At 42.6% G+C, this 23,496-nt stretch overlaps 1 protein-coding gene across 3 annotated transcripts in view; it reads left to right on the forward strand.

Annotated features, from left to right (window-relative positions):
• Positions 1–23,496, forward strand: part of LOC106607987 (ankyrin repeat and SOCS box protein 2) — a 39,715-nt gene that overhangs the window by 950 nt on the left and 15,269 nt on the right. Inside the window, exons 2-4 of one of the 3 annotated variants that reach the window (XM_082976964.1) lie at positions 1,211–1,504; positions 2,901–2,971; positions 3,658–3,827. In XM_082976964.1, coding sequence (XP_082833090.1) covers positions 2,904–2,971; positions 3,658–3,827 — 238 coding nt within the window. In that variant the 5' untranslated portion in view covers positions 1,211–1,504; positions 2,901–2,903. Of the gene's footprint in view, positions 1–1,210; positions 2,972–3,109; positions 3,828–23,496 lie in introns of those variants that run through there. The other 2 variants (XM_082976965.1, XM_014205541.3) reach the window with 2 other exon arrangements.

Here is a 23,496-nt window from a genome sequence, read left to right on the forward strand (position 1 = left end):
TTTTTTGTCGGACAGAAAAGAAATGCCTGCAATGTAAAATGTTTTTAACCGGTTCCCAGACTTTTAAAATAACGGTTATGTTCCAGAACAGTTTAGATCACTTTCATTTGTGGTTCTGATTCTGTTCCACGAAAAAAAAAAAAAATTCGGTTCTGTTCCCTGAACCGGTTCCAACCCTTGATTATTTCCAAATCACTTTAATGATTTGAATGTGAAATGTGAACACTATTCCAAGGGGAGCATATCATAATTTCATTATCCAATCCTAACATAATCCCAGCCTCACCCAACCTAAATAAACCCATTCAATAAATGATTTTCCTTCAAGTCATCCATTTGTATGGTATGCTTGTCTTAGGGGGGACTTTAAACACCTTAATTGACAAGCCCACTTGCACATATGTTCCTTTACTTTACTCAAAACCATTGTAGAATTTGATGATCGTGGGACTGCTTCATGAATGCCACATTGCAGGTTCAATTGAATCAATCCCATAGTCTCTGGCTACAGTACGTCCCAATTATCTCTCCTTTCTCCTAAAGTGTGCACTTGTTCACTTCCTTTCATTGATTTGGAAGGAAAAGCCTAGTGGAAAAAATATGGTGGAAACTCCCTAGACCATGCCTCCATCAATCCAATGCTTTTACATTTTTGGGAAGTAGTGAACAGTTCAATACCCCTTCAGCAGAAATGTGTATTGGGAACCACCCTGATGTAATATATGTCCTACACTGGACTTAGGGTGATGATGTAGTGTGTTCCAGTCCAAATTAAAGGGAAATCTCACCCCAATTACAACATTTGATTTTCCTGCACTGTAACCAGTATGGACAATGTAATACAGTGATACTTTGTAACTTTTTTTTAAAGACATGGGCACTGTCTACACGTTATACGTTTTTTGCATTTCTGGAACAAGACCAATGCAAGTCAATATCCCCGATAATAACATTTTTGCACGTCAAGTCCAAATCATCTTAAAGTAAATTCATTTATCTGAACAAGCAAGACCAATATGTCATTTTGTAATTTGGGTGAACTATCCCTTTAATCATGGTCTCTAGACGGAATATGTTACAGAACCCACCCGGACCAGGCTTGGCCACCCCTGGTGTATATTGATTAGGAATGGGTCTCTCAAGATCCAACATGGTGGACATAATGCATCATACATTACTGATACACTGTATCCTCTCTTTTTCTCTCCAGATCCAACATGGCAGTTGCCAGCATATCTATCCCTGGTTCCACGCCGGGCCACAACCTGGGGTTTGATGACTACAGTCTCTACAACAACCTGTCAGATGACGAGCTGATTCTGCTGGCTATCGAACGCAGCCTCAGTGATGCCCACAATGCCACTTCACCGGGTGAAGCCAGCAATACCCCAACAGCTCTAGGCAGAAGAACAGTCCAATATAGGACAAATCCATCCCCAACCAGGCCAAACCCACCAAGGCAGGAACCAAGACATAGGCCGCCTACTGCCAACCCAACTGACGTGTATGTGCCAGCTGAAAAGAGCCTTCATTCTTTTTCATTATCCACTTTTGGATTTGGGCCACCATTTATATTAAGTTGTAGGCTATGGATAGTTACATACAATTCCAATATCATGGCATAATGACATGCTGCACTATAACTGTCCTTGTTACGTAACATATCTGTAGTTACAGTGTATAGCAGTAATTATCTGGTCATTACAAAGTAGTTCCAAGTCAAATCAAATTGTATTGGTCACATACACATTGTTAGCAGATGTTATTGCGAGTGTAGCGAAATTCTTGTTACTTATCAAGTCACTACATGGCACAAGGACAATGTAATAGAAAGTGTTGCCAGTCAAGACTTGATCAAGGAAAGTGTTCTCTGATTATTATGTTGCTCTAGTCAGTCATATGCGCCTATGTGTCACTGTACAGACTCCATCAATGCAAATGTTTTCCGAATCATATAACCTTACGTTTATTGTGGGTTTTGCCATTCGATATCGTATGTAGGTTGCAGATATGCATGAGAGTGACTGTTTTCTCAAACGAATGACTTGACTTGTGAGGTGTTTACGTCTGCTTAGCTAACGTGACTAAACAATTTACCCGCTTACTGCTAGCTGGAAAACCGAGATGCCTAGAGTATCGTTTGTTGACATACAACACCTTGTTTACAGGCTGGTCTGATTGAGTCCAGTGGGCCACGTGCCAAACACCTGTCCCAACAAATCTCATGATAATGATCCCTTACCCAACAGGCTTTTTGGGAATACATCCAAGTAGCATGGTCTGAAGTTCACATGTCACCAAGGTTGAAAAATAGCAACACTGATGAAAACAAGTCTCCGTGCTGAGTTGCATGCAAGATTGCAGGTTTTATAAGGTTTACTAGGTCATGTTACGGTATTGGCAGGACAATTGCTGCATTGCGTGTGCTTGTGCAACACTTTGCTCTAGCATCTCCTAGCGATAGTTTGTCGCGAAAACCTGTAGCATGGTACAAGTTTTTTTTTTTATTAACCAACTTTTTAGTGCCCTGCAACTGTGCATGTTGGATATGCACATGTCTCAAGCCTACCCCTAAGAAAAGCTTTCAGAGGAACATTATAATGGCGATATGAACTAGAATTGAAGACAGGTATTTTAGATGTCTCTACTGTAGTGATTGATACAGAGCTTTTCATAGTAATCATGTCAGCAATGCGAATCAAACATTTCACTTTGAAGAAACACACCATATCCAATGAGCTTAGGGTCCCACTGTATTAGTTTAGTTCATTTTACGTACGCATTTGCAGCAGTCAGCTGTGACTGTCAACTGAGTATATCTCACTGTTATTGTAGCAGGAGAAAGAAATGTGAAGAAAGAAGGAAATGTGACGGCGTTGTGGTGACCCATTTTGTCACAGGCAATGGAAAGCGCATGCTGGCATAGCACAGAGGTGACGGCTCCATTCAGTACGTGCCCGGGGACAGAGGAGTAAGTGTCTTCTTTCACAAAGGGTATCTTAGCAACACATCTTCCCTTCACACCAAGACATGAACACTTTAGGATATGTAATGATGTTTGTATTAATATGTGATGGCATTTATTGTATGTTATTTCTCCACCTCATAGGATACAAACCTGCTGGGAATGATCTGCTTGAAGGGAAATTCCACCACTTTCACTTTTCAAGATAAGAAAATGGCAAATACAACTGAATAATACTGCACAACAATGATTTTCTAAATCTGCATCAAGTTTCTAGCCATGGGAGGGGAGGGGAACCTTTTCCTGCTCACCGTGTCATCACCATTCTAGTAGTGTTTAGAAATCACTGCTTTTAAAAATGTTTTCATCAAATTGCACTTTTTTATCTTGTCTTTTAACCACAACGCCATTTTCACAAATGTAGACAGTGCTATTGTGCTCGAGATAAAGTGGTGGAATTCCCCTTTTAAGGTAACCAATGTTTTTTCCAACACCATAAACCCTAACTAAGGATGAGTGTATTTTGTTTTAATCCACTATCCATAACTCAAAGTTACCTAATTCAAAAAATTATCACTGTCAGAGTTACTGAGTTTCAGAATGATCTGGATTTCCGCTTAATGTCTTGTATTGTACATGTGGGCTAGAGGAAAAAAAGCAAGTGGATGATGATGGGTATGTTTGCCTATTAGGGAACAGGACGCTATTGTGCAAGCCATCCTGAATGGTGATGTCACTACGGTTCAAGCTATGGCTAAAAACACTGAGAATAACATACTGTGGCCTGACAAGTATGGATGGATCCCGCTGCACGAGGCTGCATATTATGGCCAAGATCAGTGTGTCAGGGTTCTTCTTGGGGGTAAGTGCAATTCAAAACTCCATGTATGAACATGTATAGTGATAGGTTAATGTTTAACATTAGTACTGTCATTTTTGGGATCATTGTTGTTGTCCTTTTTGGCAACACTTATTTTACAATCCTATTTCAGCTTGTTGACATGATATATACTGAGAAAGTTTGAAGTGGTAACTAGGGCTGTCACGGTAACCTTATTACTGCCACACCGGGGGTCACGAGTCATGAGGTAATTAGGTTTCTCCAAGAGCTGATGCTGCTGATGGTCATTAGTAGCCTACCAAACTTGCTAACTGCCTGGTACTCAGCACTCTATTGTCCCTCTAATCACTCTCACATCATTGCAAATGTAATCAAACATTTCATGAGAGCCCATGAGCTTATGTTTTGCAATATTTCTATAGGCGATGCAAATTGCGTGAGAAAACAGAGTGATGGCCTCTATTAAAAAGAAGAGGCCATCACTCTGCTTTCTATAGGCTAGGCTTACTATATTTATTTCTCAACTTTCCTAATATTAAGCACATTGCTCCTCTTTACAGCAGGAGTATAGCCTACCTGGCTGGCATGAACATGAACCACAGTAAAAGCGTCCTCCATTCTCTATTTAAGTGCATACAGATGACATGTATTTTTTTCCACTGCCCCTGTTTCGAGACAGGTGCATTATAATGGTCCAGTCTAAATCAAAAGAAATTTCACATATATATTATTTAGTATTGTTAGGTTCTTATTTTTCAGATTAAATAACTCACGGACACTGTAGAAGCTTTAACCAAGTTTAATCCTTCCCAAAGGTTCTGTACAGCTGAAAATCAGACAGCTAAACATTTCAGACATCACAGTTTATATGCATCCTACTTAAGACACTCCTCCTCTCTCTCCAATCCTTACATTTTATGGCTCTACAGGAAAGAAGGTAACCAGATAGTAACCCTGATTACTTCCTTAAGAGGAACTGACCTCACCCCTCACCTCCTGACCCACAGATATCTATCTGTCTTCCCTATATCAACACATCGCTCTCCTCTCCTCCTGACCTCACCTCCTGACCCACAGATATCTCTCTGTCTTCCCTATATCAACACATCGCTCTCCTCTCCTCCTGACCTCACCTCCTGACCCACAGATATCTATCTGTCTTCCCTATATCAACACATCGCTCTCCTCTCCTCCTGACCTCACCTCCTGACCCACAGATATCTGTCTTCCCTATATCAACACATCACTCTCCTCTCCTCCTGACCTCACCTCCTGACCCACAGATATCTATCTGTCTTCCCTATATCAACACATCGCTCTCCTCTCCTCCTGACCTCACCTCCTGACCCACAGATATCTATCTGTCTTTCCTATATCAACACATCGCTCTCCTCTCCTCCGTCAAACACATTCCAAAGCCTTCTGGATTTTTACAAACTCTTTCTATTCGAGGCTTTGTCTCTATTATTTATTTAATATCTCAATGTTCAAAGTTTAGCCAATCCCAACAGTCCTTCCTCTTGAACAATAGCATCCTAATGTTCACTTTACATAAACTTGGAAATGACTTAAATGTGTAAACAATGATAATAAAACATTAAATAAAAAAAAAAACCTAACAAATGATTATAAAACATGAATTAAACAACAAACAATGAACAACCAGTCACTTTGAGGTGTACAAATTCATAGACTTATGGCCTCTAAACTGTGATCACACAATTTTATTCCCATCTATCGACGCATAACAAAATGCCATTCCAGCTGAATCTGCCGTCTTTCTATGGCAGATGGAGCGGCTGTGTTTCTCAACTTCTCCCTTCTGGTTCCTAAGAGAGTGATAGCACAAGACTTGGAAAGCAACAACAAAAAATAAAACATAACAGTATTAACCTCTATGGGCTAGGTGGGACGCTTGCGCGTTATTCAAATCCTTAGATAGGCTATTACTTCCATTTTTCAAAAATATGACTATTTTACACCATTTTAAAGATAAGACTCTCGTTAATCTAACCACACTGTCCGATTTCAAAAAGGCTTTACAACGAAAGCAAAACATTAGATTATGTCAGCAGAATACCCAGCCAGAAATAATCAGACACCCATTTTTCAAGCTAGCATATAATGTCACATAAACCCAAACCACAGCTAAATGTAGCACTAACCTTTGATGATCTTCATCAGATGACAACCCTAGGACATTATGTTATACAATACATGCATGTTTTGTTCAATCAAGTTCATATTTATATCAAAAACCAGCTTTTTACATTAGCATGTGACTAGCATGTGACTAGCATTCCCACCGAACACTGCCGGTGAATTTACTAAATTACTCACGATAAACGTTCACAAAAAGCAAAACAATTATTTTAAGAATTATAGATACAGAACTCCTCTATGCACTCGATATGTCCGATTTTAAAATAGCTTTTCGGTGAAAGCACATTTTGCAATATTCTCAGTAGATAGCCCGGGATCACAGGGCTAGCTATTTAGACACCCAGCAGGTTTAGCACTCATCAAAGTCAGATTTACTATAAGAAAAATGTTCTTACCTTTGTTGTCTTCGTCAGAATGCACTCCCAGGACTTCTACTTCAATAACAAATGTTGGTTTGGTCCAAAATAATCCATCGTTATATCCAAACAGCGGCGTTTTGTTCGTGCATTCTAGACACTATCCTAAAGGCTAAATAAGGCTGACGAGCATGGCGCAATTCATGACAAAAGAATTCTAAATATTCCATTACCGTACTTCGAAGCATGTCAACCGCTGTTTAAAATCAATTTTTATGCCATTTTTCTCATAAAAAAAGCGATAATATCCCGACCGGGAATCTGCGTTTAGATAAACAGACAAAGGAAAAGAGAGCATTCGGTCGAAGCGGGCACGCGCCTAAGCCCATAGTACTCTGAGTGGCCACTTGCCAAAAGCGATAAAGTGTTTCAGCCAGAGCCTGCCTCGATATCGTTCAACGTTTTCCTGGGCTCTGAGACCCTATGGAAGACGTCGGAAGTGTCACGTTATTGCACAGATCCTGAGTCTTCAATAAAAAGAGCCAAGATGAAACACTACTTCTCAGACAGGCCACTTCCTGCTTGAAATCTTCTCAGGTTTTGGCCTGCCATAGGAGTTCTGTTATACTCACAGACACCATTCAAACAGTTTTAGAAACGTTAGGGTGTTTTCTATCCAAAGCCAATAATTATATGCATATTCTAGTTACTGGGCAGGAGTAGTAACCAGATTAAATCGGGAACGTTTTTTATCCAGCCGTGTCAACACTGCCCCCTAGCCCTAACAGGTTAACAATGTGATCAGCTATGCATATTTATATATGCATGAAAACCAAAGTCTGAAACCATGACAATTCCCACTCTCTCTTCACCTGACTATGCCTCCAATATAATTTCCTGCTGGGTTCCACAAAAATGAAATCTCTAAAAAGCTTCCTCATGCTTTCACCCAGTCTTCCCCTTTAGGCCCCAGGTTCCGAGAAGTGTTCCCAAGTCATGTCATTTTCACTTTGTTCCCCATATTCTCCATTTCACCTGATAGGCACGACACCTGATATGCAAGTGCGTATCCCTAATCCACGTTCCATCCTCTTGAGGGAACTCGGCACTGTATCTGCTTTTACATCAATGCCTTCAACATATTGTTCACAGTACAATTACCCCTCTATCCTCTATCATATGATGCATTAACCCATAAAGCAGCTAAATCCCAAACCAACTATGATGTTTATAGTCATTTCCAGACCCAACCATCTGTATGTCTTACAGTGGAATCTAGTCTCTCTCTCGCTCCGCTTCCTGTGTCATGGTGTCTTCACTCACCCATTATGCCGTTGGACCTCACTTCACGTGAAAACTATGCAACCCCCAAGGAGAGACATGACGATCTTAACCACTGCAGGTACTGTTCGAAGTAGTGTGTCTCTCAAATCAATGCTGTTCCAACACCCCCGCCTGGTGTCTCTTGATGTACTCAATCTCCAGAATTCAGCCCGTGCCGTTGGTTATGTCTTGGTTCCACCTGAGGATATACACACTGCAACACATGAGTTATTTCCTGACAACATCATTTGTGATATTTAAATAACAGCATCCTCTGTCCTCCCATCGGTTCCCCAGTTGCCACTAACCAATCCATGTGACATGAGTCGTCGTTACTGATATACCGACAATGCTACAAAAGTAACCACTGCTACTTCCAACATGGCCCATGACTATAGTCTCACAATACCCCTCATTTGCGCAGTAGTCCATTTTCATGCTATTAATATAGCATTCTACGCTTCTACTACTGCTCCTTCTGTTACTGTCCCTACAGGGACTGCTGTGAGACTAGCTATTGCTCAGAATTTGTCTCCTGCTCTCCTATTGTCTTTGTGGTTTACTGATAAGTCTAGGACTGAACTTTCAGATACCCCCTACCTGTTTCCCAGTTTATCCCTTGGTATCTAGCCACCAACATCTCCACTGACCTCCTGTATTCTGCTACAGTTGGTACCTGCGGATCATACATCCCTGTGCTCAAGTTAGGTACACATCTCATCCCAAGGCCGATCCACCCCCCACCCGTTTGTAAACACCTTTGTTACAGTGTAGACTTTGGGCCCCAACGGTTGATAAGCAGCCACCTTCTGACACTTCCCATGTATCGTTGTTCTTTCCCAATCTACTGGGAGGTGTGTCAAGTGTTTACTAGCTGTCAGAAATGGGGGAGAGATTAGTGGCGTTGGAAGAGTATCCAACCGTACAAAACTCTGAGTCACATGTTTCTTAATCACACTCTGCAGGAGATGTGATGCTATTATCACAGCAAACTTCCCTTCTTGCAATGTGGCCTCCTGTATACAGGGATCGGTTGCTATTCTTTCAAGTGTTATGCCTTCTGTGACAAACTCATTACTGAAAGTTGACAATAGTGTCTGAAATGACAATACTATCTCTGCTATTTTCACCATTATCTGGGTATGTGTAAGGTTCAACTAAATCCCCATATTGTGTACAGTTAGCTGCTCTCCTTCTTCTATGAGCTATCTCCTGCAACAATATTCAGTCTCTGGGAATGGAATCATACTCCTAATGCATTTTCTATATTTACAAACATATTAACACCTTCTCAAATCAAATAGTCAATATACATCATTCCCTACTCTGGAACAATGAATACCCTCATGTTCCACTAAACCTAAAAACATATTGACTTGAAAAGAAAAGAGAAACAAAGTACTTGTTTAATAACTCAGCACCACTCATTGATGTGATCTAACATAAAAACTCTGAATACAGGGTAAAATAAAAAAAAAAACGTTCATGTTAGTCCCAAGCTGTCATCCAGTGAGTCTCCCAGACCAATTACCTCCCCTCAGGATGACACTTAGAGAGAAGTTTCTGGAAACATTCTCGGCCACATAACTGTTAGCTGCGCCCCAGCCCCTCATCGTGCTTTAGCCATTCTCTCTCGCAGTATTCCAATCACAACGAAAACGTTTTATCACTTATCCAACCCGAATTTAGAATGACTGAACTCAGTGCTTACTTTGAGACTAAGGCTCAAATTCCAGTTTATCAACTCCGCACACATCATCCCTGTCAGAACTCACATTTATAAACAACCTTTTATTGCCGGTCATAACTCTTCTCATTACAGCCCCCCTTTGTCCCGGTTTTCCTGTCATGAGTGGCCTGGTAAAGAAAAATCAGTATCTCAATGCATTTTCAGTTTACATAGTTAGCAGGGCGTATTCCACCACCCCCCCTTTCCTTCACCCGGCATTTATCATTCTAGCGTGTCTTCTTCAGATATCGTTTACAGTTCATTTTCCCAACGGCTCATGTAACTTCTGCCTGTCACATTTCATGGCCTTTGATAATGTCCCGATTTTAACCTGAGCTTGTTCTCTCTCTCCACGCTCACTCTGCACGCGCTCTCAGTAGCCCGGCCCTGGTTTATGGCTCGGACTCAGATAGGAGTGGTAAAAGTCATTGTCTCTCATAGCACATCTTTGTCGCTTTTTCTTCAGCCGGTTAGGAGGGTTTTGAGGTCTACACACACTGTCTATGGTCAAATTATTTCTACCATGCATTGAAACATGATCTGACATCACCTTCCATGATAACCTAAAAAAACACAGATCATAACAACAGTTAAGTTCATTACATTTCTGTTTCAGGAACTAGACAAACATTGACTATATGTCGAATTATGACATTAACCTTTTCTTTATACCATCTCTAAGACAAATGTCAACAACAAAAAAATAACAATGTTACTGCTAAAAAAAATACATTTTCTAAATGAGTCCATACTCCCTTGTTCTATTGGTGACCCCTAGGATGGTTACCAGATCATGAAGATAGCAATACATATATCACAGTCCATTTGAAGTTACTGTCATCCCTTATTAACATATATTTTCCTTTTCTCTATGCAGCCTGAACACAGTACCAGTGTATAAGTACCCCAAAGACCAGGACCTCAGGGAACTGGTCATTTACCCCTTTCAAACATGTGATTAAAAAAAAACGTGTTAAATCAAAAATAAACAATTTAGCATTACAACTCTTTATAACTCCCTACAGAAATAATAATAATCTCCTAAAGTAATGGTACAATGTGGATAGAGAATGGTGTTTCTCATGAATTTTGTGCAGAAACCCCCCGTCTATTTAATTCCTAATGAAGTTGATCATTCTTCATTAGGAATTTTTAATATTCAGAGCTTTCGTCACCATTAAAATGTTTCCTCTCCCTTTCTTTCCCTGTCATTCGGAAACCATTTAAATACCTCTTCCAAACATTTCATCCTCCTGCATACCCATTTTAACTGAATTGAAAAGACCCCTCCCAATAAATCCCACAACACGGCGATAGTATCTCTCCACCGAGTCTAACGATTCACTGGTCTCCTTTTCCCCATTCTACAATCCCATTCCAGAATAAGACGACATTAAATGTACTTAAAATAAAACAACATAAACTGTGTAATGATTTAGACAAACCCTAAGGCCTTCTGCATTTGCAATGAGTGTTCCGTCATATAATGTAACTATGTTACCTTTAGAACCCATTCCTTTGGCATTCCACCTAGAATCTTCAAATGTAAATACGTTTTCCTGTGGCCAATTTAGCCATGGCTCATCGTACGGATTCCACAATATATATATGTGGTTCCATAACACTTTCTCTCACCAAGGCAGCCGCCTTAGCCATTTCGTCTGCTTTACGATTACCTATGGCAATTTTATCTGTACGACTTGTATGAGCTTCACATTTCACCACTGCTAATTTACTGGTTAACTGACATTATTCTAATAATAAATCTACCTCCAGACCATGTTTACTGGTGTTCCTGTCGCTTCTAACATGCCCCGTGGTGACCACCATGTACCGAAATCATGAATTACTCCAAATGCATACCACACACAGCCTACCCCGCTACTCTATTCCCTTTACGTCATCTCTGTAGCGGCTCAGCAATTTCAGAGACTGACAGAATAAAATGTTTAACAATATTGAAAACTCCTAAAGTTTTCCTGAGCGTGCGAGTTGTGCTTTGTCATACGATGCTTTATGACCCCGTTCCGCCAAATTGTCTACCAATGTGGTGCGGTCTCGCATATGAGTTTCTTCGTCTTATGACGCTAATAACAAATCATCCACGTATTGTACCAACGCAGAACCTACAATTGACACCCTTTTAACGATTGTTTCAATGCTAAATGATACCACGTGGGACTATTTGTAAATCCCATCGGTACGCTAATAAAAGTTAGGTTAAACGTGATCGAATACATCTCCCATCACATAGAAACTGTAATCTCTATGTACTGTTTATCGATTGAACAGAAACTATACACGGCTACGTGAAAGTTCCATTCTTGCTAACCTCAAAACGATTCGTTATTGCTCTTTTGAAAAAGATGCAAACTCTTGTATAGCCGCATTTCCTGCTAATTCACTAGATTCCAGTATCACCTTATTGTAAGGGGTGCGTACTGGCGGCAGAGAAGTCAGACACAGGAGAGCAAAAACTGTGTTTCCAACGGCGCAGTTTAATAATAAAAACCCACCGGAAAACAGAACAATCAATAAATGGGTACAAAACCCGACGCACACCAGACATAACGTGCACAAGCAATTACAATAAACAATTCCGGACAAGGGCATGGGCATGGGGGGGAACAGAGGGTTAAATACACAACATGTAATGAATGGAATTGGAACCAGGTGTGTGGGAAGACAAGACAAAACAAATGGAAAATGAAAGGTGGATTGGCGATGACCAGAAGACCGGTGACGTCGACCGCCGAACGTCGCCCGAACACGGAGAGGGACCGACTTCGGAGGAAGTCGTGACACTTACACTCATTCTTCCAATGCCTGATAGTCCCACATCTAAAACAGGGAGCCCTCTCCTTACGTTTTGATGATTTTTTTCTTCTACGTTTCTTAGTTTTATCCTGGCCATTGAAACTATATTCAGTGCTTTTCTCTATGGCTCTACTAACCCTTCGCATGTCTGCGAGGCGAGCGGAGTCATATTCCACTCTCAAAACATCGTCTCAGATGAAATCTACTACCCCCGCAATTATCGTTTTGATCACAGTGTTCAACCCCGTCATTAAAGCAGAGGCGCAAATTTTATGAATACACTCCCATTCCCAGGCCTTCTGTAGTAAAGTACTGGTGTCACACTTTATGGGTTTATCGTTACACATTTTCCATTGTATTAAAACGCTGGTATATTGAGCTTTTGATTCTGGTTTTATGTCCTTGTGCCAAGTTATAATTGCCTCCCTGAATTCTTTATTTGATTAGAATTTTCCGTCAGCAGGAAAAGGTTGTCAAATGTTTTCTAATTTGCTCACTTTTTCCCATATTCCAGTCGAATTGGTAGAATGCTCGTGCGCTTCTTTTAGCGCCTCCATGGCTTTATTAAATTCGCTATCTCTATATTACAGGGAGAAATGGGTCCGTTTGTCGCCATATCAATAGTTATTATTCCCTAAACACTCCCATCGGTGTTCAGGGTATTTTAGCTTTTTCACTCCCGTCTATAATACACACCTTCTATTAGTTATTTTCTAAGATAGCACTACACACTTTCCCCGGATAATATTTAATTGGTCACGGCACTTAATACCTTGTATTAGAACCGATACCATAGCGTCTGAAACATTTATCACTGGAGAATACAGACAGGACTTTATGTCCTATTCCAATACTTCCTCAAATATCACTATTATTGATAACCCACTTCATCTCTCATCGCGCCCGCCCATAGGGCATAAACCAACCTTTTTCACACATTCACTCACACCCTGCGCTTTCATGGCCACTGCTACTCGGCCTTTTGCCCTTCTTATGGGTCTATATACCGTTACACAATTGTTTTACCTTCCACAGGATTACCCTGTTCAGGACTTCCCCTCTCTCTATTAGATTTTACCCTCCCACAGGCTTATGCTCGGGACTTTATATATGAGATTCTACCCTCCACAGGAACTATCCTGCTAGGGACTCCTGGGACTTACCCTCCACAGATCTATTCTGCTCGGGACTTACTCTTAAACTTTTACCCTCCACAGGAACTATCCTGCTCGGGACTCATGAGACTTACCCTCCACAGGATCTATCCTGCTCAGGACTTACTCTTTACTTATATGGTACTAGCATATACCACAAAGCTACGACCGGTCGTCACACAATGGGCCTATAGAATTAAACTTAGGCTCTCCAGGTCCATATCCCATAATTAGTTCAGTCAACGATTCTCATCTCCCCAAGATGTCAAAATGAGTGGAAACAGATATAGGAACGTAGCCTACCTTTTGTTTGTTGCCAGCTCTGCTCCACTAATCTGGACTCTTTGCTTTGATTAAAAATCGTGGTGAATCCTGCCGGCCACACCAACTGTTAGGTTCTTATTTTTCAGATTAAATAACTCGGACACTGTAGAAGCTTTAACCAAGTTTAATCCTTCCCAAAGGTTCTGTACAGCTGAAAATCAGACAGCTAAACATTTCAGACATCACAGTTTATATGCATCCTACTTAAGACACTCCTCCTCTCTCTCCAATCCTTACATTTTATGGCTCTACAGGAAAGAAGGTAACCAGATAGCAACCCTGATTACTTCCTTAAGAGGAACTGACCTCACCCCTCACCTCCTGACCCACAGATATCTATCTGTCTTCCCTATATCAACACATCGCTCTCCTCTCCTCCTGACATCACCTCCTGACCCACTGATATCCATCTGTCTTCCCTATATCAACACATCACTCTCCTCTCCTCCTGACCTCACCTCCTGACCCACAGATATCCATCTGTCTTCCATATATCAACACATCGCTCTCCTTTCCTCCTGACCTCATCTCCTGACCCACAGATATCTGTCTTCCCTATATCAACACATCGCTCTCCTCTCCTCCATCAAACACATTCCAAAGCCTTCTGGCTTTTTACAAACTCTTTCTATTCGAGGCTTTGTCTCTATTATTTATTTAATATCTCAATGTTCAAAGTTTAGGCGATCCCAACAGTATATGTAAAGACAAGAATAAATCAAGAATAGACAATATTAGCCTATCACATGTGAATGAAATATTATCACGTGTGAATGATGCCCAGCTTGTGTGCAGTAAGGCAAGAAACGTATGCCTTTTTTTGCGACTTTTTCAAATCAAGGTCACACACCTCGTGCATTCTAGGCCATAGGCCTATATGTTTTGATAATGTTTCTATCACAACTAAAGTGGCCAAATAACTTCTTAAAATGAAGCACATTAATCCACTTTCCAACAGGTGTAAAGCCTAACTGGCATACATACACAGCACGTGAGTTTCAAGTTTTGGGAAGATCATTTTCACCATAAAAATGCAACTTTATAATAAAAGCATTACATGCATAATCACATTTGCAGTCACTTTCGATAATGGTGTTTTCTAACTAATGGAACATTTCCGCTTATAGCCTACTGCCATGTGCGTAATGCTGCGCTTATAATGTGAAGACATAGTCGAATAGTTTATCAACATTTTAAGCTAAACGTTCTGATTTGTTTTGTCAGCCTCATAGCTTAAACGTTTTTGGGATGCTAGTGGTTGCATTCATTTGGGATCTATTCCATTCCACAACTTTCCCAGACTATGTTTGAAATATTTCTTTATTGCACAGAATAGAATAAGTTGTCTTTTTTACTATGGGGGATGTTAGATTGACATAGGCTAGTGATTTTCTGCTGTTCGTTAGGCCTACTCATCTTGTTGCCTGACAAAAAGTAAATGTGGACAGTTTTTCCAATATCTTCAATATGCGCCTAGGAATTGGATAAGGACGCATGCAGTTGAGTCCCCGGTGTGTCTGTCTTCACTTGTAGCTTGTGAGAAAGACCTGATCACGTGATGGAGAGCCATTTTAGTTAGAGGTGCTTTGGACCACGTAGCCGGGAAAAGGGAATTATAATTATTAGATTCAGCTCAAGGGCACAATGGCCACTGGCCGCAAAAGGCATGGATTTTTTTAGGGGGCATTGCGGCCACACAAAGGGGATGGTATTATCAAGTGCTTGTCAAATTGTGAATGAGGGACTGATGAAGTGTGTACAGTCTGCACACAAAAAAACAAAACAGAGCTCATGCCTTTCATGCAACTTTTTTCAAATAGTCATTAGTCTCATCATGCAGCCTTAAAATGTATTAAAACTCAAAACGTATAGCCCAACATTTGTATCACAACTAAAGTTACATAAATAACTCTAAATTAAGCATACACTGTAGGAGTACCTGTTTCTTTGTTAACCGCTCAACACAGAATAGATGCATATGCGCACTCCCTCAAATCGTTTGGAGAAAATATCCTTTCTATTTTTGTTTCCGGTCACAACTTGCAGACTTGTTTACGCTGCTGTGCGTTTTTGTTGCCGATCTTACTTTGATACCTGACGGTTTTTTACTTTTTCATTACCGTATATTTTTACTTTTTCCCTCACTCAACTTTTTTCATTCAACTTTTTCACCCCGGAGGTTTTATCTGGACATGGTTCGTCAGGACTTCAAACAGCCGAAGCTAAGTAACATTAACATGATGCCTTCTAATTGCAGTCGTTGTACTTATAATATACAGGAGAACGATCGCCTTACGGCAAGGATAGCTGTGCTGCAAGCCCAGCTTCAGACGCGATCGTTAGGCAAGGGTAATTTCAGTGTAGGAAAGGATGAAACAGCGTCTGTGCCACCAGTAAGTACAGATAGTAACGTTAGTATAAACCCCCTCGCACGGTCCCCGCAGCCGGACATCTTTCTCATGGCTTCTGGAGGGAAACGCTGTAGGAATGCTCAACCGGTGTCGCTTATTCAGCCGACAGAAACTTTCAACCGGTTCTCCCCATTAAGCGAGTCGGAGTCGGAGGCCGAGACTTCTCTGGTCTCTACTCCTCCCGTTGTGGGGTCTGAGACGCCGACGGCTCCCACCATTAGCTCTGACAAATTGAAAACCCTAGTCATTGGCGACTCCATTACCCGCAGTATTAGACTTAAAACTAATCATCCAGCGATCATACACTGTTTACCAGGGGGCAGGGCTACCGACGTTAAGGCTAATCTAAAGACGGTGCTGGCTAAAGCTAAAACTGGCGAGTGTAGAGAGTATAGAGATATTGTTATCCACGTCGGCACCAACGATGTTAGGATGAAACAGTCAGAGGTCACCAAGCGCAACATAGCTTCAGCGTGTAAATCAGCTAGAAAGATGTGTCGGCATCGATTAATTGTCTCTGGCCCCCTCCCAGTTAGGGGGAGTGATGAGCTCTACAGCAGAGTCTCACAACTCAATCGCTGGTTGAAAACTGTTTTCTGCCCCTCCCAAAAGATAGAATTTGTAGATAATTGGCCCTCTTTCTGGGACTCACCCACAAACAGGACCAAGCCTGGCCTGTTGAGGAGTGACGGACTCCATCCTAGCTGGAGGGGTGCTCTCATCTTATCTACGAACATAGACAGGGCTCTAACTCCTCTAGCTCCACAATGAAATAGGGTGCAGGCCAGGCAGCAGGCTGTTAGCCAGCCTGCCAGCTTAGTGGAGTCTGCCACTAGCACAGTCAGTGTAGTCAGCTCAGCTTTCCCCATTGAGACCGTGTCTGTGCCTCGATCTAGGTTGGGCAAAATTAAAAATGGCGGTGTTCGCTTTAGCAATCTCACTAGTATAAAGACCTCCTCCATTCCTGCCATTATTGAAAGAGATTGTGATACCTCACATCTCAAAATTGGGTTACTTAATGTTAGATCCCTCACTTCCAAGGCAGTTATAGTCAATGAACTAATCACTGATAATAATCTTGATGTGATTGGCCTGACTGAAACATGGCTTAAGCCTGATGAATTTACTGTGTTAAATGAGGCCTCACCCCCAGGTTACATTAGTGACCATACCCCCCGTGCATCCGGCAAAGGCGGAGGTGTTGCTAACATTTACGATAGCAAATTTCAATTTACAAAAAAAAAAACAACAATGACGTTTTCGTCTTTTGAGCTTCTAGTCATGAAATCTATGCAGCCTACTCACTCACTTTTTATAGCTACTGTTTATAGGCCTCCTGGGCCATATGCAGTGTTCCTCACTGAGTTCCCTGAATTCCTATCGGATCTTGTAGTCATAGCAGATAATATTCTAATTTTTGGTGACTTTAACATTCACATGGAAAAGTCCACAGACCCACTCCAAAAGGCTTTCGGAGCCATCATCGACTCAGTGGGTTTTGTCCAACATGTCTCTGGACCTACTCACTGCCACAGTCATACTCTGGACCTAGTTTTGTCCCATGGAATAAATGTTGTGGATCTAAATGTTTTTCCTCATAATCCTGGACTATCGGACCACCATTTTATTACGTTTGCAATTGCAACAAATAATCTGCTCAGACCCCAACCAAGGAGCATTAAAAGTCGTGCTATAAATTCTCAGACAACCCAAAGATTCCTTGATGCCCTTCCAGACTGCCTCTGCCTACCCAAGGACGTCAGAGGACAAAAATCAGTTAACCACCTAACCGAGGAACTCAATTTAACCTTGCGCAATACCCTAGATGCAGTTGCACCCCTAAAAACTAAAAACATCTGTCATAAGAAACTAGCTCCCTGGTATACAGAAAATACACGAGCTCTGAAGCAAGCTTCCAGAAAATTGGAACGGAAATGGCGCCACACCAAACTGGAAGTCTTCCGACTAGCTTGGAAAGACAGTACCGTGCAGTATCGAAGAGCCCTTACTGCTGCTCGATCATCCTATTTTTCCAACTTAATTGAGGAAAATAAGAACAATCCGAAATTTCTTTTTGATACTGTCGCAAAGCTAACTAAAAAGCAGCCTTCGCAAATGGAGGATGGCTTTCACTTCAGCAGTAATACATTTATGAACTTCTTTGAGGAAAAGATCATGATCATTAGAAAGCAAATTACAGACTCCTCTTTAAATCTGGGTATTCCTCCAAAGCTCCATTGTCCTGAGTCTGCACAACTCTGCCAGGACCTAGGATCAAGGGAGATACTTAAGTGTTTTAGTACTATATCTCTTGACGCAATGATGAAAATAATCATGGCCTCCAAACCCTCAAGCTGCATACTGGACCCTATTCCAACTAAACTACTGAAAGAGCTGCTTCCTGTGCTTGGCCCTCCTATGTTGAACATAATAAACGGCTCTCTATCCACCGGATGTGTACCAAGCTCACTAAAAGTGGCAGTAATAAAGCCTCTCTTGAAAAAGCCGAATCTTGATCCAGAAATTATAAAAAACTATCGGCCTATATCGAATCTTCCATTCCTCTCCAAAATTTTAGAAAAAGCTGTTGCACAGCAACTGACTGCCTTCCTGAAGACAAACAATGTATACGAAACGCTTCAGTCTGGTTTTAGACCCCATCATAGCACTGAGACTGCACTTGTGAAGGTGGTAAATGACCTTTTAATGACGTCAGACCGAGGCTCTGCATCTGTCCTCGTGCTCCTAGATCTTAGTGCCGCTTTTGATACCATCGATCACCACATTCTTTTGGAGAGATTGGAAACCCAAATTGGTCTACATGGACAAGTTCTGGCCTGGTTTAGATCTTATCTGTCGGAAAGATATCAGTTTGTCTCTGTGAATGGTTTGTCCTCTGACAAATCAATTGTAAATTTCGGTGTTCCTCAAGGTTCCGTTTTAGGACCACTATTGTTTTCACTATATATTTTACCTCTTGGGGATGTCATTCGAAAACATAATGTTAAATTTCACTGCTATGCAGACGACACACAGCTGTACATTTCAATGAAACATGGTGAAGCCCCAAAATTGCCCTCGCTAGAAGCCTGTGTTTCAGACATAAAGAAGTGGATGGCTGCAAACTTTCTACTTTTAAACTCGGACAAAACAGAGATGCTTGTTCTAGGTCCCAAGAAACAAAGAGATCTTCTGTTGAATCTGACAATTAATCTGGATGGTTGTACAGTCGTCTCAAATAAAACTGTGAAGGACCTCGGCGTTACTCTGGACCCTGATCTCTCTTTTGAAGAACATATCAAGACTGTTTCAAGGACAGCTTTTTTCCATCTACGTAACATTGCAAAAATCAGAAATTTTCTGTCCAAAAATGACGCAGAAAAATTAATCCATGCTTTTGTTACTTCTAGGCTGGACTACTGCAATGCTCTACTTTCCGGCTACCCGGATAAAGCACTAAATAAACTTCAGTTAGTGCTAAATACGGCTGCTAGAATCCTGACTAGAACCAAAAAATTTGATCATATTACTCCAGTGTTAGCCTCCCTACACTGGCTTCCTGTTAAGGCAAGGGCTGATTTCAAGGTTTTACTGCTAACCTACAAAGCATTACATGGGCTTGCTCCTACCTATCTTTCCGATTTGGTCCTGCCGTACATACCTACACGTACGCTACGGTCACAAGACGCAGGCCTCCTAATTGTCCCTAGAATTTCTAAGCAAACGGCTGGAGGTAGGGCTTTCTCCTATAGAGCTCCATTTTTATGGAATGGTCTGCCTACCAATGTGAGAGACGCAGACTCAGTCTCAACCTTTAAGTCTTTACTGAAGACTTATCTCTTCAGTAGGTCCTATGATTAAGTATAGTCTGGCCCAGGAGTGTGAAGGTGAACGGAAAGGCTGGAGCAACGAACCGCCCTTGCTGTCTCTGCCTTGCCGGTTCCCCTCTTTCCACTGGGATTCTCTGCCTCTAACCCTTTTACAGAGGCTGAGTCACTGGCCTACTGGTGTTCTTCCATGCCGTCCATGGGAGGGGTGCGTCACTTGAGTGGGTTGAGTCACTGACGTGGTCTTCCTGTCTGGGTTGGCGCCCCCCCCCCCCCCCCCCTTGGGTTGTGCCATGGCGGAGATCGTTGTGGGCTATACTCGGCCTTGTCTTAGGACGGTAAGTTGGTGGTTGGAGACATCCCTCTAGTGGTGTGGGGGCTGTGCTTTGGCAAAGTGGGTGGGGTTATATCCTGCCTGTTTGGCCCTGTCCCGGGGTATCATCGGATGGGGCCACAGTGTCTTCTGATCCCTCCTGTCTCAGCCTCCAGTATTTATGCTGCAGTAGTTTATGTGTCGGGGGGCTAGGGTCAGTCTGTTACATCTGGAGTATTTCTCTTGTCTTATCCGGTGTCCTGTGTGTATTTAAATATGCTCTCTCTAATTCTCTCTTTCTCTCTTTCTGTCTTTCTCTCGGAGGACCTGAGCCCTAGGACCATGCCTCAGGACTACCTGGTATGATGACTCCTTGCTGTCCCCAGTCCACCTGGCCGTGCTGCTGCTCCAGTTTCAACTGTTCTGCCTGCGGCTATGGAACCCTGACCTGTTCACCGGACGTGCTTGTTGCACCCTCGACAACTACTATGATTATTATTATTTGACCATGCTGGTCATTTATGAACATTTTAACATTTTGACCATGTTCTGTTATAATATCCACCCTGCACAGCCAGAAGAGGACTGGCCACCCCTCATAGCCTGGTTCCTCTCTAGGTTTCTTCCTAGGTTTTTGGCCTTTCTAGGGAGTTTTTCCTAGGGAGTTTTTCCTAGCCACCGTGCTTCTTTCACATGCTTTGCTTGCTGTTTGGGGTTTTAGGCTGCGTTTCTGTACAGCACTTTGAGAATATCAGCTGATGTACGAAGGGCTATATAAAAATAAATTTGATTTGATTTGATATTTTATTCAGCTATGTTCAATTGTATTCTTAATCAAATCAAAGTTTATTTGTCACGTGCACCGAATACAACAGGTGTAGACCTTACAGTGAAATGCTTACTTACAGGCTCTAACCAATAGTGCGAAGAAAAATGCAAATAGTCCGGGTAACCATTTGGTTACCTGTTCAGGAGTCTTATGGCTTGGGGGTAAAAACTGTTGAGAAGCCTTTTTGACCTAGATTTGTCACTCCGGTACCGCTTGCCATGCGGTAGTAGAGAGAACAGTCTATGACTGGGGTGGATGGGGTCTTTGACAATTTTCAGGGCCTTCCTCTGACACCGCCTAGTGTAGAGGTCCTGGATGGCAGGCAGCTTTGCCCCAGTGATGTACTGGGCCGTACGCACTACCCTCTGAAGTGCCTTGCAGTCGGAGGCCGAGCAATTGCCGTACCAGGCAGTGATGCAACCGGTCAGGATGCTCTCGATGTTGCAGCTGTAGAACCTTTTGAGGATCTCAGGACCCATGACAAATATTTTTAGTTTCCTGAGGGGGAATAGGCTTTGTCGTGCCCTCTTCACGACTGTCTTGGTGTGTTTGGACAATTCTAATTTGTTGTTGATGTGGACACCAAGGAATTTGAAGCTCTCAACCTGCTCCACTACAGCCCCGTCGATGAGAATGGGGATGTGCTCGGTGCTCCTTTCCTTTTCCTGTAGTCCACAATCATCTCCTTAGTCTTGGTTACGTTGAGGGATAGGTTGTTATTCTGACACCACCTGGCCAGGTCTCTGACCTCCTCCCTATACGCTGTCTCGCCGTTGTTGGTGATCAGGCCTACCACTGTTGTGTCGTCAGCAAACTTAATGATGGTGTTGAAGTCGTGCCTGGCCATGCAGTCGTGGGTTAACAGGGAGTGCAGGAGGGGACTGAGCACGCACCCCTGGGGAGCTCCAGTGTTGAGGATCAGCATGGCAGATGTGTTGCTACCTACCCTCACCACCTGGGGGCAGCCCGTCAGGAAGTCCAGGATCCAGTTGCAGAGGGATGTGTTTAGTCCCAGGTTCCTTAGCTTAGTGATGAGCTTTGAGGGTACTATGGTGTTGAACGCTGAGCTGTAGTCAATGAATAGCATTCTCACATACGTGTTCCTTTTGTCCACGTTGGAAAGGGCAGTGTGGAGTGCAATAGAGCTTGCATCATCTGTGGATCTGTTTGGGCAGTTTGCAAATTACAGTGGGTCTAGGGTTTCTTGGATAATGGTGTTGATGTGAGCCATTACCAGCCTTTCAAAGCACTTCATGGCTACGGACGTGAGTGCTACGGGTCTGTAGTCATTTAGGCAGGTTGCCTTTGTTCTTGGGCACAGGGACTACGGTGGTCTGCTTGAAGCATGTTGGTATTACAGACTCAATCAAGGACATGTTGAAAATGTCAGTGAAGACACCTACCAGTTGGTCAGCACATGCCCGGAGCACACGTCCTGGTAATCCATCTGGCCCCGCAGCCTTGTGAATGTTGACCTGTTTAAAGGTCTTACTCACGTCGGCTACGGAGAGCGTGATCACACAGTCGTCCGGAACAGCTGATGCTCTCATGCATGCCTCAGTGTTGCTTGCCTCGAAGCGAGCATAGAAGTGATTTAGCTCGTCTGGTAGGCTCGTGTCAGTGGGCAGCTCGCGGCTGTGCTTCCCTTTGTAGTCTGTAATAGTTTGCGAACCCTGCCACATCCGACGAGCGTCGGAGCCGGTGTAGAATGATTCAATCTTAGCCCTGTATTGACGATTTGCCTGTTTGATGGTTCGTCGCAGGGCATAGCGGGTTTTCTTGTAAGCTTCCGGGTTAGAGTCCCGCACCTTGAAAGCGGCAGCTCTACCCTTGAGCTCAGTGCGAATGTTGCCTGTAATCCATGGCTTCTGGTTGGGGTATGTATGTACAGTCACTGTGGGGACGATGTCGTCAATGCACTTATTGATAAAGCCAGTGACTGATGTGGTGTATTCCTCAATGTCATCGGAAGAATCCCGGAACATGTTCCAGTCTGTGATAGCAAAACAGTCCTGTAGTTTAGCGTCTGCTTCATCTGACCACTTTTTTAATAGACCGAGTCACTGGTGCTTCCTGCTTTCATTTTTGCTTGTAAGCAGGAATCAGAATGATAGAGTTGTGGTCGGATTTACCAAATGGAGGGCGAGGGAGAGCTTTGTACTCGTCTCTGTGTGTGGAGTACAGGTGATCTAGAATTTTCTTCCCTCTGTGGTTGCACATTTAACATGTTGATAGAGATTTGGTAGAACTGATTTAAGTTTCCCTGCATTAAAGTCTCCGGCCACTGGGAGCGCCGCCTCTGGGTGAGTGGTTTCCTGTTTGCTTATTTCCTTATACAGCTGGCTGAGTGCGGTCTTAGTGCCGGCATCTGTCTGTGGTGGTAAATAAACAGCCACGAGAAGTATAGCTGAAAACTCTCTAGGCAAGTAGTGTGGCCTGTAATT

This window comes from Salmo salar, chromosome 06 (assembly GCF_965601325.2).
Source record: "Salmo salar chromosome 06, fSalSal1, whole genome shotgun sequence".
NCBI classification, from domain to species: Eukaryota; Metazoa; Chordata; class Actinopteri; order Salmoniformes; family Salmonidae; genus Salmo; species Salmo salar.